This window comes from Mirounga leonina, unplaced genomic scaffold, assembly GCF_011800145.1.
Source record: "Mirounga leonina isolate KUSES-001 unplaced genomic scaffold, KU_Mleo_1.0 Mir_96, whole genome shotgun sequence".
In the NCBI taxonomy this organism is placed as follows: domain Eukaryota; kingdom Metazoa; phylum Chordata; class Mammalia; order Carnivora; family Phocidae; genus Mirounga; species Mirounga leonina.
Window position 1 is genome coordinate 1,404,827 of NW_023270871.1, and position 16,777 is coordinate 1,421,603.

At 38.7% G+C, this 16,777-nt stretch overlaps 1 protein-coding gene across 1 annotated transcript in view; it reads left to right on the plus strand.

Annotated features, from left to right (window-relative positions):
• Positions 1-16,777, plus strand: part of LOC118006348 (sperm flagellar protein 2-like) — a 167,350-nt gene that overhangs the window by 38,643 nt on the left and 111,930 nt on the right. Inside the window, exons 8-9 of the mRNA XM_034998971.1 lie at positions 1,108-1,295; positions 3,941-4,109. Coding sequence (XP_034854862.1) covers positions 1,108-1,295; positions 3,941-4,109 — 357 coding nt within the window. The remainder of the gene's footprint in view (positions 1-1,107; positions 1,296-3,940; positions 4,110-16,777) is intronic.

Sequence of the window (16,777 nt, forward strand, 5' to 3'; positions counted from 1 at the left end):
GTTCAGTGGACAAAAGCAGTCCATTGTCAGGCATTTAGTCATCTGTGAGTAGTATCATAAGAAATATTTGCCCTGATTGGATGGCTCAGTGAGTTTTTCTGTGTATGCCAAGTCTTTTTAATACCCCACTTCACCCTGAGGACATGGAGGCTAAGGGAGGCTCGGGCTAGGAGCCTAGGACTTGACTTCGGTATACAGGCTGGGGCTTGACTGACGGCAGCTCCTCCAAGGCCCAAGTTCACCTCCATTTTATACTCATCGGGTTAAGTTACAGGAGGCAAGTCTGGTTTCTGGAGCATGTTAGCACAGGATAGAATTTCTCAAGGAGCTGGGATAGCTATTTGAAAAGCAGCATTTAGTCATGCTGAGTTTGACCTTTGCACTTTGTGTGAAGAAAGAGTTTCTCTAAACAAAATAATAGTGCAAACCAAGCAGAGGGTCATGACAAACTGTAAGTATTTCATTACTTTCTGCAGAAATAAATGTTCTCTCTGAGTGAATTTTACCAATTTATTAAGGCTATAATAGCAGAATGTTTTTGTTGTTGTTGTTGTCTAAATACATTTAACATTTGTTGGCACATGTGTGATATTCTCAAGCCAATAATATCAGGGATCTTCCAAAATACTTTCTAAGTATCAGTCAGTATCCTAGAACTCTCATGAAAAGACGGGGGCACTGGCCGGGCGGAGAAGATATGTCAGGTTAAGGCTCCTAAGATGGGTTCGAAAGGGCCAGCAATGCTTGGGTCTGGCACAAACTTGCCTGTTTCTCTGTGATCCCTGACTCTGACTGTTTGCAAACCATGAACTCAAGGCTTCTTTTTAAACACTTAAGATCCAATTTATCATTAATCTACATTGGCTTTCCACAGTTAGACCACTGTTCTCTGTATTATATTTTGCTGATAAGATAAGCTAAAGGTGGAATATTTCCAATATCGTCTTTGCCATCATACTCAGTAGTTAATAAGGAGAAAGGCTCTTTCGTGATTAAGTTTTTCTTGGTGTAAAAGTGTGTTTCACTTTTCGCCTATTGAAATGATATTATTTTCACGTAAATCTTCGCACAATTACATTGACTTAAAAACGTCTTTGCCTTTCTTAGGCTTTGGCCAGACAAGCCAAGATTGATTTTGAAGAACAAGCCATCAGAGAGAAGGAAATTCATGAACAGATTGCTGTGGAAAGAGCTCAAGCTCGTTACAAAAAGCATTACACTATATGTGCAGAAATTTTGGATCAAATACTTGATTTGTCCACTAAGGTGGCAGACTACCGAATGTTGACAAATAAGTAAGTGTTGTTTTTTATAATTGTTACAGTAGAGACATCACAGAAAGTGAGAAAGGATAAGATTGTAATGTAGACACTCAGTTGATAATAGAGACAAAAATTTTTCTTGAAAAAATACTAAGAAGTGGGGTCCAGGATACCTGGATTACTGACTTAATTCACCCACTGATGAGCCTTATTTAAGGTGTATTTATATGTCTTTTAACATTTAAACTTTATGTCTAAATTATAATTTACAAAGATAACTATGATAATTTATTTGAAACACTTGGAACTTCCTAAAAGACTGGAATTATTTGAAGATTACTGGTCATTAAATCTGTTTATTTTCGTTGCACCTTGTTTCTAAAAGGAATTAATGCATTTATAAGGAAATATTCAACAATACAAAATATATTAATAATATGCCAGAATAAGAACAAAGGAAAATCCAAATTAAAGTAGAAAGTTAAGAACAAGGGATAAACCAGAACACGGTTATATTAGCAGCAGGAGATTTGCCACTTGCTGCAACTGAGCTGCAAATTTTATCTGAGCTTCCTGGTGGTCAAAGTATAAAGGGAAATACAGCCTGTCATGTGTTTTCCATTTTCTGTTCTGGTTCTTTACAAAATACAGAACTTTTCTTGGCACTCAGTTTACAACAATAGTTCACTCATGTGGTACCCTCACCTAAGGTACACTGAGTAGTGCTGTGGATCTAGTGGAGAGTGTCCTCAGCAACATCTTTTGAGCAAATGTATCATCTGGCTTCATAGACTTATTTCTTGTGATACTCTTTGCTGAGACCTAAAGGGGAATGACATCACAGTAGATCTCAGTGAAAGTGATTCCACAAGGACAAAGATAAGGTGACCCATTTAAATGTGTACACATCTCAAAATTACCTAGACTGAGATCTTCTTGAGAACCCACTGTTTCTCACAGTGGCTGCACCAGTTTACATTCCCACCAACAGTACACACGGGTTCCCTTTTCTCCACATCCTTACTTTTTGCTTTTGTTGCCTTTGCTTTTGGTATCAAATCCAAAAAATCATTGTCAAGACCAATATCAGAGCGCTTACTACCTATGTTTTCTTTTAGGAGTTTTATGATTTCAGGTCTTACATTAGAGTCTTTAATCCATTTTTTGTGTATTGTATAAGTGTCTTTTAATTGCAATTGAACACAACAGTGACACATATATTATATTAGTCTAGACTGCTAAGAGTCAAGATAAACTCATGTTACTTCATTGAACAAGATATTATCAGTATCTATTTTTTTCTAAAGCTCAGGTATATTTTTGGTATCAACCTACTCAGAAGAACTGACTTTTTAGATTGCTTCTTAAAATTATTAATATTCAGATAATAGGATATTAACTAAGCAACTGTAAGATTAAGTTTTGGACAATTTATAAGTTATTAATCACTTCACCATAGAAACCAATGACATTTCAATAATTCTGATGTTATAATATTTCCATGCCTGAGCTTATCAATTTCTAAACTTCCATATCTCTACAAAGTAACCCTTAGCAACTGTAAATATTTTATTAATGGAAAACATAAGGTGATTATATTTGAAATTGTACATTTAATTGAAATACTACTTTTCTTATTGTGGCAAAACATACATAACATAAAATTTACCCTTCTAATCATTTTAGATATACTCTTCAGTGGCATAAGTACATTTACATTATTATGCAACTGTCACCACCATCCATCTCCAGAACTTTTTTATTATTCCAAACTGAAGCTCTGTACACATTTAATAACTCTCCAGCCCCTGATAAACCTCTGTTCTACTTTTGATCTCTGTGAGTTTGTCTATTCTGGGTATCTAATATAAATGAAGTTGTATATGATTTGTTCTTTTAGTGTCTGGCTTATTTCATTTAACCTAATGTCTTCACGTTTCATCCATGTGGCATGTATCAGACTGAAATAAATGAAAAACTGCTTGTTTTGTTGTAATTTCAAGTTCTAGTCCAACTATTTCTAGAGAAATGCATCAGAATCATGTCAGACTCTTTCCTTCCTTGCATTTTGTTCTTCTTGAAGCTATTTTCCCATCAGCCTGTCCTGATTACCTCTTAATCATTCATCAGATTTAAGTAGAAATAGTTACTGAAAAGTAATTTTAAAGGTTATCAAATAGACAATGACAATAAAACCACCATACATTTGATTTTTCTATTACAAATTATTTGCAAATGTGGAAACCAGCTGCCATCCTAAAAGGGCTTTGGAAAATACTCAGTCTGTTCATTTTGCACAGGAAGACACTGATAGTAGAGCATTTAAAGGATTTCCTAAGATTGCACAGCCATTTAATGGCATAGCTGGGAATTGTTTTAGAAGAACCTAAGTTTTAGGATAGTGCTCATTATTTTCAGATATATTGTTCTGTTAGTGCACAGTCAATATGAAAGTTTGAGGAACCAGTGGCTTGAAGTAACGTTGATTCATTCAAACCTACTAAGTCTGAAACGTTCTACTAGCCATTAGTAATATACAGTAATAGTAAGTGGAATTCCTAGCCTCAAACAGCAGACCATGGGGAATGAATATGATAATACAAAGACTAAGGTTTAAGGTGTATATTTGACTAACCATTGATTCATCTCAACCTTTTTTTAAATCTTTTTTGCTATAGTATGATTCCATATAAGTTGATGTATGACTGGAAGGAACTGTTTTTTAATGGAAAGCCCATATATGAGCAAGCCTCCATTAAGCATCTACCAGCTAAGCCCTCTGCAGAACAACTTACAGAACTGGATAAGAGGGACTTGCTCGATAGCAATGATTATGAAGAATATAAGGTACTTACTAGTAGGGAATAATGAGAGAGAATGCAACATAATACATGGTGTTTCTTTAACATTAATTTTATGACATGTTATTTTCATCCCTATTAATAAAAATGGACTTTTTATATTTGGCTTTTCCCTTGGTTTAATTTGTATTTATATACTGAGTTTTAAATGCCTAGCCTATTCATAATCTGTTATCTGTTACTCCCAGTAATAGTAGGAGAGTGGTCTGAAAAAAATAGAACATAATACATCGTTAGGGCTGATAGATTTTAGAATTTTTTAAATATTTTAATTTATTCATTAGCATTTTCTTTGTATGAGCTGTCTACCTTTGCTACAAAAACCCTTGCATAAAGATATTTCTTTAGTAATTTATTTAAATAGTATGTAGTTTTTAGAGGCATGTGGAAGAGTAGAAGGTCTGAGTTTTAGGAGTAGCATAGATTCAAGCAAAACATTATTGAGAGATTTGAAAAAGTGAGGGGTGACACTTGTGCTTAAAGAGCTGCTTAAAAGCCTTTGGGGTCAGGCAGACCAAGGTAAAACCTAGGCAGCCTGGGAGAGACTCAGTTTCCCAAGTTATGAAACGGGGATAAAAACATACCTACTTTATTTTGTTGTTATGAAACTTATTTAAGGTAATACATGTTAAATACTTAGTCAAGTGCACTGCATGTTGGATACAAATAGTACATATTAATTTCTTTCCTCACCGCCCTGCTCTCCCCACTGAATTTCATCTCACCTTTAGGAAGAAAGATGTAAAATTAATAGCTATCAGATGGCAGTTCTAGGTAAATGCGCATCAATGGAATGAAGAATGAGGCCCATGATTTTATCACTGAATGACATTTAGAAGGGTAGTAAGTGCAACATGAAAAATTGAGAAGGAAGAACGATTTGACCTAATCATTTGCTGATATTTAGCAAATACACAGTAAATGTTTGTCAAAAGGATGCATGAATAAAATGAATGAATGACAATGAACAGGGCAAAGTGTGAAATAGCACTAATATGTAAATATTGAAAAAAGATAGATTTATGGGGGCAGCTGGGTGGCTCAGTTGGTTAAGTATCCGACTTTTGATCTCAGCTCAGGTCTTGATTTGGGGTGGTGGGCTCAAGCCCCACTCTGGGCTCCATGCTGGACATGGAGCCTACTTAAAATAAAAAAAATTTAAAAATTTTTAAAAAGATAAATTTATGATAAAATGATAAAGAAAAAAGTGAGCTTATGACAAATTGAATGTACATCATTGTAATTGGATGAATCTATATTTGTATCATTAAGAGAATTTTTATTTAAGAATTGAGTAGAACTTTACAGGATATCCATGCATATTTATGTTGTATGTTGTGGAATATAGTAGATCTAGTGTGTCAACCTAAAATATCATGCTACATAATAAATGCTCTGACAATAGTAAAATATGTGAAGGTATTTTTTTCTGTTGTAAATTAAAAGTCATTTTATTTGACAGATTTTACTAATGTATAGAATATTTATTTCTAAGCATTTTCTTTAACAGCTCTATCTACTCTATTCTTATTGCTTTCATAAATCAGGAGACCTGGTAGTCTGCAGCTTAGCAAAGATTTGCCTTTCTAACTTTTTTCTTGTTTGGGAAATCATTACCACAGGAGCATGCTTGTCTTACCCACATCCTGAAGCAGCTGGTATGTTTCTTTTGCAGGAAATTATAAACTTTTGTTAGGAGTATGTGACCGTCTAGCAATACAGTTTATTTTGTTTATAGCCTTTGCTGTTTTCCTAGAAATGAAAATTACCCTAGGATTTCTGATATATGTTTGTATGCTCTGTTCCTTTTGACTGCATGATAGAAAATAGACCATACACAAGTATCAGGATATTACTGTAAACTATCCTATTATCATTCCGTTATTAGACCTTTTGTCTCTTTAGAAACTTGTTATATGTTCCTGCATATAAGTAAAAAATAAATGCTTCAACTTGTAAACTGTATTATCTGGCGTAAATAGCCTTTCATAGGAGGAAGAGGGGCAACAATTGGCGGCTTAGCTAAAGGAAACCATTGTCCACATTTATCACTGCTAAATGTACTCAGGATTTTTAATCCTTCAAGTAAATGCATAACTTAGAAATTAGTCTCCGAAGGGTTTACATTCTTAGCATACTCTATTGTTGCACCCAGACCCAGCATCCTGAAAGAACGGATACAGCCGGGCTTCGAGCCCACACTTTTAAAGCTCTGTCAGCGTAAGCTATGTTGCTTAAAATTTTTAAATATTACACCTAGAAATAGGCATAAAAACAAATTTTTGCTCATGTACACATCTTATAGAGGCTAAAATTTGACCCTTATCGCTTAACATCATTTCCTAAATCATCACTTTATAAACTGGGTACACATGAGAGAGGTCTAGTTTAAGAGTGGTCTGGCCAAGGACATCATTATCTCTCCCAAGAGGAAGCAGGAACAGCCCCATGGAGCAGCCAGGACATCCACTGTTATAGGATAACCATGAGCTATTCAGCCGAGAGTGGGGAGGAGACTGAAGACCCAGTGGACATGGGCAGCAGCCTAAGCCAGGAGCCCAAATGCTTGAGAGCATCAGCCGTTCCAGAACATCCCCACCCAACAGCTAGTGGTTCTCGACTGTGCAGTGGACTCCTCCTAGTAAATCCCAAACTTCCCCAAATGCAGGTCCCTGTCATGATTCTTACTGGCAAATTACCCAGAATTCCATAGCATTTGATTTTTAGAGCAGCTGCTTATTAGCAGCTACCTACTGAATGAGTTTGGGAGTTACTAAAATTGGGTCTTCATAAACTAAAATTTGGCCATGCCTTCTTGAAGACACAGATTTTTCTAAGTCTCCGCCACAAAGCACTTGGCAATTTGTGGAGATCTGCTGTGCATGCCCACAAACAAGTTGTAGTTGGAATTACCCTTTTGGAGGAAGGATCATCAATGTTGTTGCAAGCTGGTCATGGTTTTTAACTGCTGTGTTTTTTGTTTTTAATGAAAACTTGCTGTTTAAATTCACGATCGGTTGAGGTTACTCGGTTGTTGGGTTAACCCTACAGTGTGTGTTGTAATGCACATTTTTATCAATAACACTTTTGGCTTATGATTTTCCACTAACTGGACTTTGAAGATGTGCTTGTATATGTTATGGTTTAACACCAATACTTCTGTCACTGCAGCAGATGTATACATACTCATCTCCAAATTTGTTTATACAATGGCTTATTACCAGGTCTTTTTCCCCTGGAGAATAGGAATGTGAGACTAAATGGGCTATGGATTGTTTCTTTCCTACATAAGTCTCATCTGATTTGCTTGACCCAAAGACTCCAGATTCTATCTTGTTCTTACTCTTTAACTCCAGGCTTTAGTATTGATCCAATGGCTTTCTAGACTCAGCTTCTGACAGTAGATCTCCAGCTTAGCTCTTGCCTTGTTCCCTGGTTTCCCAGTGAATGACCCAGTCTTCGCAGTGTATTATTTAATCAGTTCCCTTATGAATAGAATACTAACTTGAAGCCTGTATCACTCAAGTGATATGGGTAACTGACTCAAGTACACTGATTAATTTTAGTAGATAGTGTGAATAGGTCATTATTATTTTTATTTACTTAAAAGGTATGTGTTGTATTAGCTCAGGCTGCAATAAGAAAATACTATAGACTGGGTGGCTTAAACAACCGGAATTCATTTCTCACAGTTCCAGAAAGTCCAAGTTCAGGATGCCAGCTAATTCAGTTCTTTGGTGAGGACTCTCTTCCTGACTTACTGATGGCTACCTCTCTGTGTCCTTACATGAACAGAGAGAGAGAGAACTCTGGTCTGCCTTCTTAAAGGACCCTAATCCCATCACGGGGGCCCCAATCTCATAAACTCTTCTAAACCTAATTACTTCCCCAAAGCTCTGCCTCCAAATACCATCACAGTGGGGTTAAGGCCTCAACATATGAATTTTGGAGGCACACAATTCATTTCATAACATACATGTTTATTCAGGACACATAAAATGTCTCAAAGTACAAACTTGCCAGTCAAGTATAGGAACCCTTGATTTCAAATGAAATTGTTTTATTGCTGCTTATCCCCTGCTGAGAAAGAAGTCTTAACACCTTGTCTTTTGACTATGGAGATATGTTTATATCTTTTGTTTCTAGACCTGCAGGAATGTAGCCTTTTAAATAGAGTAAGCAGTTGCTTTCACATTCTTGGTTGAGATGTTCGGTTAGGCATTCTACTTTGAAACTTCTGCCTGCCATTGTACCTGATGCCCCACATTATCACTCATTTGGATTAAGACTTCAGAGGTATCTGTTAAAACACAAACACTTCCCAAGATAAGGAACAAGAATCATGATCAACATCCAAATAGCTAGGAAAGAAGTTTAATACTGAAAGGAATGTTCTCACTATCATTCTAGTTTAGTTTGTATGTCATACATTTCATAGCTTCAGTTTCTTCTGCCCTTTTGCTTAGAGTTTTGCCTCCAACCCCCTAAATTTCTCCCATAATAGTAAGGTTACCTGGCTGGACTTTTCGGACTAAGCCTCATTATGTGGCTGTGTCTTGGTGAAATCACAAGTATGCCCTAGAATAGTGATTCATGTAGTCATCCATAGTGATAATAACTTACAGAACAGAATGTCCATGTATTGGTTTTCAAAAGGAGCCATAGTTGCCCTAGGCCTGTGGTAGCCAAGAAACAAGGCTGTCTTCTAACTGCTGTGGATCAAGGGTTTCAGAGAGCTGGAATAGGTTTGGCAGAAGTCTGGGACTTCTGTCTGTGGGGTGAGGGAATGGAAGGAGACCTTAGGTCACGGGAAGGGTATTTCACTTTAAATGACTAGAACTGGTGACAACCTAACTTCATTAGAGAACCATGGTAGGAATGGTTGAATTAAGGTATCAAGTCCAAGGCATTAGACCAGAATTAAGAAACGGTTTACAAAGCCAAAGGATTGGGGTGAGAATGAGGGGTGAGAAGGATATAGTCAAGGAAGAAGAATTTTGGATGGCTGACATGAATAAAACTAGAGTGAATGTCCACCACCCATTTTTATTTGCTCTTGATCACATAGATTAGGGAGAAGCCAGTCTTCTTCTAGGCTCCCTCTCATCTGGGGTCAGGCAAGACAAAGGATGGTTAAGGCCTCCCTGGGCTTCCTACCACTGATTTACTGGTTCATCCTCTACCTACGTTGCTAACTACTATGCATCAAGTCCAGCTTATCTTCAATTAGTTACTCAGACTGCCCACCTAATATTTTAGAACAGGCTTTGAAGATCTGAACTCTAAAACTATGTCTTGTCAGCTAAATATAACAAGAACACACGAAGTTGTTAATCTCAAGAAACTTGAATGGACCCAAGAAAGTCTGAATTTTGGTGTGGGGCAGATGTATTGGGTTGAGAACCAGAAACCCTCCCACCTGGAAGACCCTCCCACCCCACCCCTCCTACCCAGTGCCCAGGGCCTGTCAGTTATATTCTTTGGTACACTGGACTTACTGTAGTCTTTCACATATTGAGCAGTCACTTCTAAGCTTTTTTTGGGTGGTCTATACCTCTGTAAGTAACCTTAGCAGTGAAGCAAAGAAAATAGAATGCACTAGTCATTACTATGAGAAGAGGGTATTCTGTGTGGAAAAATTCTACATGAATTTTTGAGTGACAAGATAGGTAGACCATATCATAGTGTCTACACACTTTGTGATAGAGAAATTCCAGCCAAGTCTGTCTAACTGTCCCTGACTGGGCAATGGCAGCAGATAGGTGAATTCAGATGTAGAAGCTTCTGGAAAATTTACCTGAGTAGCAAGACCACAGAAATTATTATAGAAGTGATCTTGAGAGAGACTACCACCTCCCTGATGAAGACAACATGGCTTGAGCAACTAAGGAATGAAATTTACTATTTTTTATGAGGACAGCCACCACCACCAGAATTGTTTGGCAGCCCTGGCATAGGGAGGGCTCTGATATAAAGTACAGTATGATGCTATCCCAAGGGCATTTGGGGTCAGGAGAAATGCAAGCCTTAGAGTCTCAATTTGTTCTAACTCCAGGCAATTGTGCTTTGAAAAACATTGGGCTAGACACAGCTGCTGTAATTCCCAGTGTGCCATGTTTAATGCCTTAGAAGGGCCTTGGTGACTTTCCAGAGCAGAGAATGGAGCCAGGAGTAGGAACCTGCCATTTTGGGGTAAGTCAGCTACTCTCCCATTGATCCTCTCAGTGAGTCACTGTGAATGTGTCTGAAATCAGAATGCTAAGTAAGTAGAAGCCCCTGCCTATTGTTTGCTCCAGTTTGTCACTGAATTTCAACAGCACTGAAATATAAGTTTTTAAGACAGAGGAGCTCTCAGAATGACTTAGTCTCAGTTACCCCTACTAATCAAACCTACAAGACAAAGTATCAGCCCCATGATTCTGGCTGCCTAATACACAAGTAATCAGTTGCTCAAAAGTTTTAGGAAAAGAAGCCTGCCACTGGTTGCAAGTGCTGAGCATTCTGAACCTCCGGATTTGTTACCAGCCAGAGTTATTGGATTGCAGAATGAGGTGCCAGGCTCCCCCAAGTGTAGGCCTGTAAGCTTTGACAGTGAGCAGCACCACATGCTAGGTAATTGACCATGACCAATTTGAATTCCCCTTTAAAAATAAGTACAAGGTAGATGGACTCTGTTGCCCTAGGTCTTCTTTTGTGCAAAGCTAGAATTAAACACATCTGTTTTCATAGTAATAGATCATAGTAAAAGATCAGTAATAGACCAACTTGAATTCCCCTTTAAAAATAAGTACAAGGTAGATGGACTCTGTTGCCCTAGGTCTTCTTTTGTGCAAAGCTAGAATTAAACACATCTGTTTTCATAGTAATAGATCAGATTGGGGAAGCCTACTGCTGGGACAGAAATGATCAGATTTCTGAGTAAAAGCCATTATTTGATTAGGACCAGTTCTTCAGATTTGCTGATGAATTGGAGTTAACCATGAGATTGATTGATAGACAGGCATTGATGACTCAGTTCTGCTCTGGCCAGAACAGTCTTCAGCTCAGCATGGCAGGGGAAGTAGAGTTAACCTCTTCCTTCCCCTCATTACCATGAGCCACACTTGTACTTCCTAATGGTAGATAATGGCGTAGCCCTGTCTGAGCACTCTAGCACAGAAGGGTGTGGAGGCATACCTTCTCTGGAGGTGCATGTCCCTGGCCAATGTCAGCGTGAGGTGTGCATCCCCACTTCCCTGACTTCTCTGGAATCTGAAGGCCAGGCTGTTTGGCCAGAAGGTATGGTCAGGAAGCTGATAATACTCAGACCTGACTGGAGGTCAGATGACTCAGAAGAGCTGCCAAGCTCACTCAGCAGGGCCAGTTCATCTTTTCAACTTGTTCTGAGACCTTTGATCTGGGCCCATGCACAGAGCCCATTCCATAACAGCTCCTGGACGAGAAGTCAGAATTCAGTTGCACATCAGCCTGCTGCTATGTCTTCTCTTCCTCCTTGTCAAAAGCAGTATAAGGCACTATCAATCCTTTCCATTGGAACCTGGCTATCAAAGGAGTACCATACAGTGGTCAAGAAACCCTCTAGGGCTGCCAGGTTACATGAGCCAAACTCTCCATCAGACAAGACATCCAACTACCCCTTCTGTTTCTCCTGAGAATTCTGGCTGGTTGTCAGGAATTTTTAAATCTAAATTACAGATTTTGGCAATTCCTCCAGATTCCCTCAGGATTTTGGTGTGGTTGGAGGATAGAAAGCTTAGGAAGGAGAGAAAAAGAACACAGCCTCTGAAAGCTACCAAGTTTTGCCCTAGTTCTTCCCTGTGGAGTATGGCTTTTTTCTGAGTGCCAGATTTCCCAAGCACTGTACCTGGAATATGGCCACTTGACTTTCCATGTTGTCACAGTTGTAAATGTGCTTCTATAATATTGGATTCTCTCTGGTAGGAGACAGGACAGGTCCAGACTCGAGGTCAGCCAGGAGAGCTGGGGCCAGGGGTTGAATTCTTGGAGCTAGAACCAAGATGGTCAGGATAATTTACCTGAATTAGCTGAAAACAGGAAGAGGCAGAGGTGGGCTTAAGCCCAGGCCTTTGAATACTCCAATGATCAAAGCTGAGATTGGGTGAGAACCAGACTATAAAATGAAAACAAAGGTGGCAGGCTGGAAGTGAGGCAGAACTGGAACAGAACAGGACTCACATTAAGGGCCTGGAAACAAAGTAAGGAAGCCCTAGGCAGTTGCCACAAGTAGAGCTGGAATGCCTGCAGCTTATTTTTTATTGTCTGCCAGTCTGGGGTACACAGTTGGGTCAACCTAGTTTAGCAGACCCAAGATAAATGGCCAGTTAGGAATATGAAATTAACCAGGTCACAAACAGCTTGCCATAGAGTGGCTCTTACTACCCATTCACACAGGCTGCTCTTATCTACTCCAGGACCCTGAGAAATCTCTGGCGGAGCTTCTTACAAAATCCCAAAGTTATAAGTTATTTAAATTTACTGCATTTTCACTGGGATGCTGTGTGCTGCCAAAAAAAAAAAAAAAAAAAAAAAAAAAAAGGATACCTTGATTTAATGGAGAAGCTCCCTCAAAATCATACTGCCAGCCATAACTTCTAGAAATGCTTGCAGGATTAGCTCATTTCATACATGATGTGTGGGTTCTTGTTAACTTCTTTGAGGATGATGTTTTCTGATCTTGTTCCTAGACTTTGGGTTGGGATGTGTCTAAGTCCTCTTTGTACTTAATCAAAATTACTAAAACGTAATATCCATGTATTCACTCATTTATTCAGTTCACATATAGCCTATACCACTGATTGCTTGATTGATTCATTAATTCAGTCAATAAATATTGACTATCTACTATGTGCCAGCACTGTTCTAAGTACTAGGGATATGAAGTTGATTAAGATAGAGATCCTTACCTCCTGGTGCTCACAGTTTAGTGGAGATGAGAAAAAAAAAATCCCAGAGCATGATGTTAAGTGTGGATAAGCACGGGAGGTTATGGGAACGCTGGAAGGGGTGATTTTCAGCTGAGTTGTAAAGTATGAGCAAAATCGTATTTCAGGTATTACAGACTGCATCACTTCCTCACTTCTTGCAGAGTGGTGTGCAAGAGAAAGTCTGCCATAGGAGATGAAAGGTTAAGGCAGCTCGAATATCAGTATGATGGAGTTGTGGTGCATCAGCTGTACTCTGAAAGGAGCATAGCCTCCTTTTGTGGAGTTACTACCTGTGGTGTTTCTCAAAGACAGTTTATTGGAAGCTTCCATCTTAAGTCCTTTGGCTACACTGTACCAAGACAATCTGTCCAATGTTGGTTTTATTATATAGGTTAAAAGATTGCATTTCAGAAAAACCCAAGCAGGTGTCAAAAACACTTTAAGGGTTGTGATCCCTAAGAAGCTCTCTTTTTTTTAAATTTTATTTTATTATGTTGTGTTAATCACCATACATTACATGAGTAGTTTTTGATGTAGTGTTCCATGATTCATTGTTTGCGTATAACACCCAGTGCTCCATTCAATACATGCCCTCTTTAAAACCCATCACCAGGCTAACCCTTTCCCCCACCTCCCTCCCCTCTAGAACCCTCAGTTTGTTTCTCAGGGTCCATAGTCTCTCATGGTTTATCTCCCCCTCTGGTTTCTCCCCCCTTAATTTTTCCCTTCTTATTATCTTTTTTTTTTTTTTAACATATAATGTATTACTTGTTTCAGAGGTACAGGTCTGTGATTCATCAATCTTACACAATTCACAGTGTTCACCATAGCACATACCCTCCCCAATGTCTATCACCCAGCCCCCCATCCATCTCACCCCCCACCACTCCAGCAACCCTCATTTTGTTTCCCTAGATTAAGAATTCCTCATATCAGTGACATCATATGATACATGTCTTTCTCTGACTTATTTCGCTCAGCATAATACCCTCCAATTCCATCCACGTTGTTGCAAATGGCAAGATTTTGTTTTATTTTGATGGCTGCATAATATTCCATTGTGTGTATATATATATATATATATATATATATATATATATATATATATATATACCACATCTTTATCCATTCATCTGTTGATGGACATCTTGGCTCTTTCCATAGTTTGGCTATTGGAGACATTGCTGCTATAAACATTGAGGTGCATGTACCCCTTCGGATCACTACATTTGTATCTTTGGGGTAAATACCCAGTAGTGCAATTGCTGGGTCATAGGGCAGCTCTATTTTCAACTTTTTGAGGAACCCCCATACTGTTTTCCAGAGTGGCTGCACCAGCTTGCATTCCCACCAACAGTGTAGGAGGGTTCCCCTTTCTCCACATCCTCGCCAACATCTGTCATTTCCTGACTTGTTAATTTTAGCCATTCTGACTGGTGTGAGGTGGTATCTCATTGAGGTTTTGATTTGGATTTCCCTGATGCCTAGCAATGTTGAGCACTTTTTCATGTGTCTGTTGGCCTTTTGGATGTCTTCTTTGGAAAAATGTCTGTTCATGTCTTCTGCCCATTTCTTGATTGGATTATTTGTTCTTTGGGTGTTGAGTTTGATAAACTCATCAATTTGATAAACAAATCTTTATAGATTTTGGATACTAACCCTTTATCTGATATGTCAACTGCAAATATCTTCTCCCATTCTGTAGTCTGTCTTTTGGTTTTGTTGACTGTATCCTTTGCTGTGCAAAAGCTTTTTATCTCGATGAAGTCCCAATAGTTCATTTTTGCCCTTGCTTCCCTTGCCTTTGGCGATGTTTCTAGGAAGAAGTTGCTGCGGCTGAGGTCAAAGAGGTTGCTGCCTGTGTTCTCCTCTAGGATTTTGATGGACTCCTGTCTCACATTTAGGTCTTTCATCTATTTTGAGTCTATTTTTGTGTGTGGTGTAAGGAAATGGTCCAGTTTCCTTCTTCTACATGTGGCTGTCCAATTTTCCCGACACCATTTGTTGAAATGACTGTCTTTTTTCCAATGAACATTCTTTCCTGCTTTGTCAAAGATTAGTTGACCATAGAGTTGAGGGTCCATTTCTGGGCTCTCTATTTTGCTCCATTGATCTATGTGTCTGTTTTTGTGCCAGCACCATACTGTCTTGATGATGACAGCTTTGTAATAGAGCTGGAAGTCCGGAATTGTGATGCCATCAGCTTTGCTTTTCTTTTTCAACATTCCTCTGGCTATTCAGGGTCTTTTCTGGTTCCATACAAATTTTAGGATTATTTTTTCCATTTCTTTGAAAAAAGTGGATGGTATTTTGATAGGGATTGCATTAAATGTGTAGATTGCTCGAAGTAGCATTGACATCTTCACAATATTTGTTCTTCCAATCCATGAGCATGGAACGTTTTTCCATTTCTTTGTGTCTTCCTCACTTTCTTTCATGAGTATTTTATAGTTTTCTGAGTACAGATTCTTAGCCTCTTTGGTTAGATTTATTCCTAGGTATCTTATGGTTTTGGGTGCAATTGTAAATGGGATCGACTCCTTAATTTCTCTTTCTTCCGTCTTGTTGTTGGTGTATAGGAATGCCACTGATTTCTGTGCATTGATTTTATATCCTGCCACTTTACTGAATTCCTGTACGAGTTCTAGCAGTTTTGGGGTGGAGTCTTTTGGGTTTTCCACATAAAGTATCATATCATATGCAAAGAGTGAGTTTGACTTCTTCTTTGCCAGTTTGGACGCCTTTTATTTCTTTTTGTTGTCTGATTGCTGTGGCTAGGACTTGTAATACTATGTTGAATAGCAGTGGTGATAGTGGACATCCCTGCCGTATTCCTGACCTTAGGGGGAAAGCTCTCAGTTTTTCCCCATTGAGAATGATATTCACTGTGGGTTTTTCATAGCTGGCTTTTATGATATTGAGGTATGTACCCTCTATCTCTACACTCTGAAGAGTTTTAATCAAGAAAGGATGCTGTACTTTGTCAAATACTAAGAAGCTCTATCTCTTAAGAGAAAAGGCATTTGTCTTGTTTTGTTTGTTTGTTTGTTTTTGTTTTTTTGAAGGCATCTGTAATTGAATTGTAAGACATGTAGAGCCTACCAAACTGGGAATATATGGGGCACTTCAGGCCATGCAGATGTTGGTAAGTTCTAACAATCTATGAGATCAAACACTGGATTGTGTGTGCTTTCAGACTAGTACCACCATTCTACAAAAGCCACATTTGGATGTCACTACTAAATAGCACTGGCATAATACAATGTTTGCTTGTTAGCTGGATGTTGTGTTAGATAGAGGCACTCATATTTTATGCACTGATGAATATCTCCCAAGACTCAGATTCTGGTTATCCAAGTTGATCAAAGTAAACCATGCCTGCCTCTTCTTAAAAAGAGTAGATGAGGAAGCTCTCTTCCTCACTTGGATCCTTGAAAGTGGCAAGAAATGAGAATGAGGTACATCTGCTTGAGTCCAAGGGTAATCATGTACACAGAGTAAACAATTTGTCGAGAAAACTATGCAGCTCCACCAGCAGCATCATCGAACCCCTTGGACAGTGTGACAATCAGGGAGGGAATCTAATGAACGGAACACATGGATGATCTCACGCTTGCCCCTGAAGTGTGCACATCAGCCTACATTCAAGCATACTGTTCCCAAGCAGATGCTGTCTGTAAATGCTCATGTTGCTTTTAGCCATGGTTAA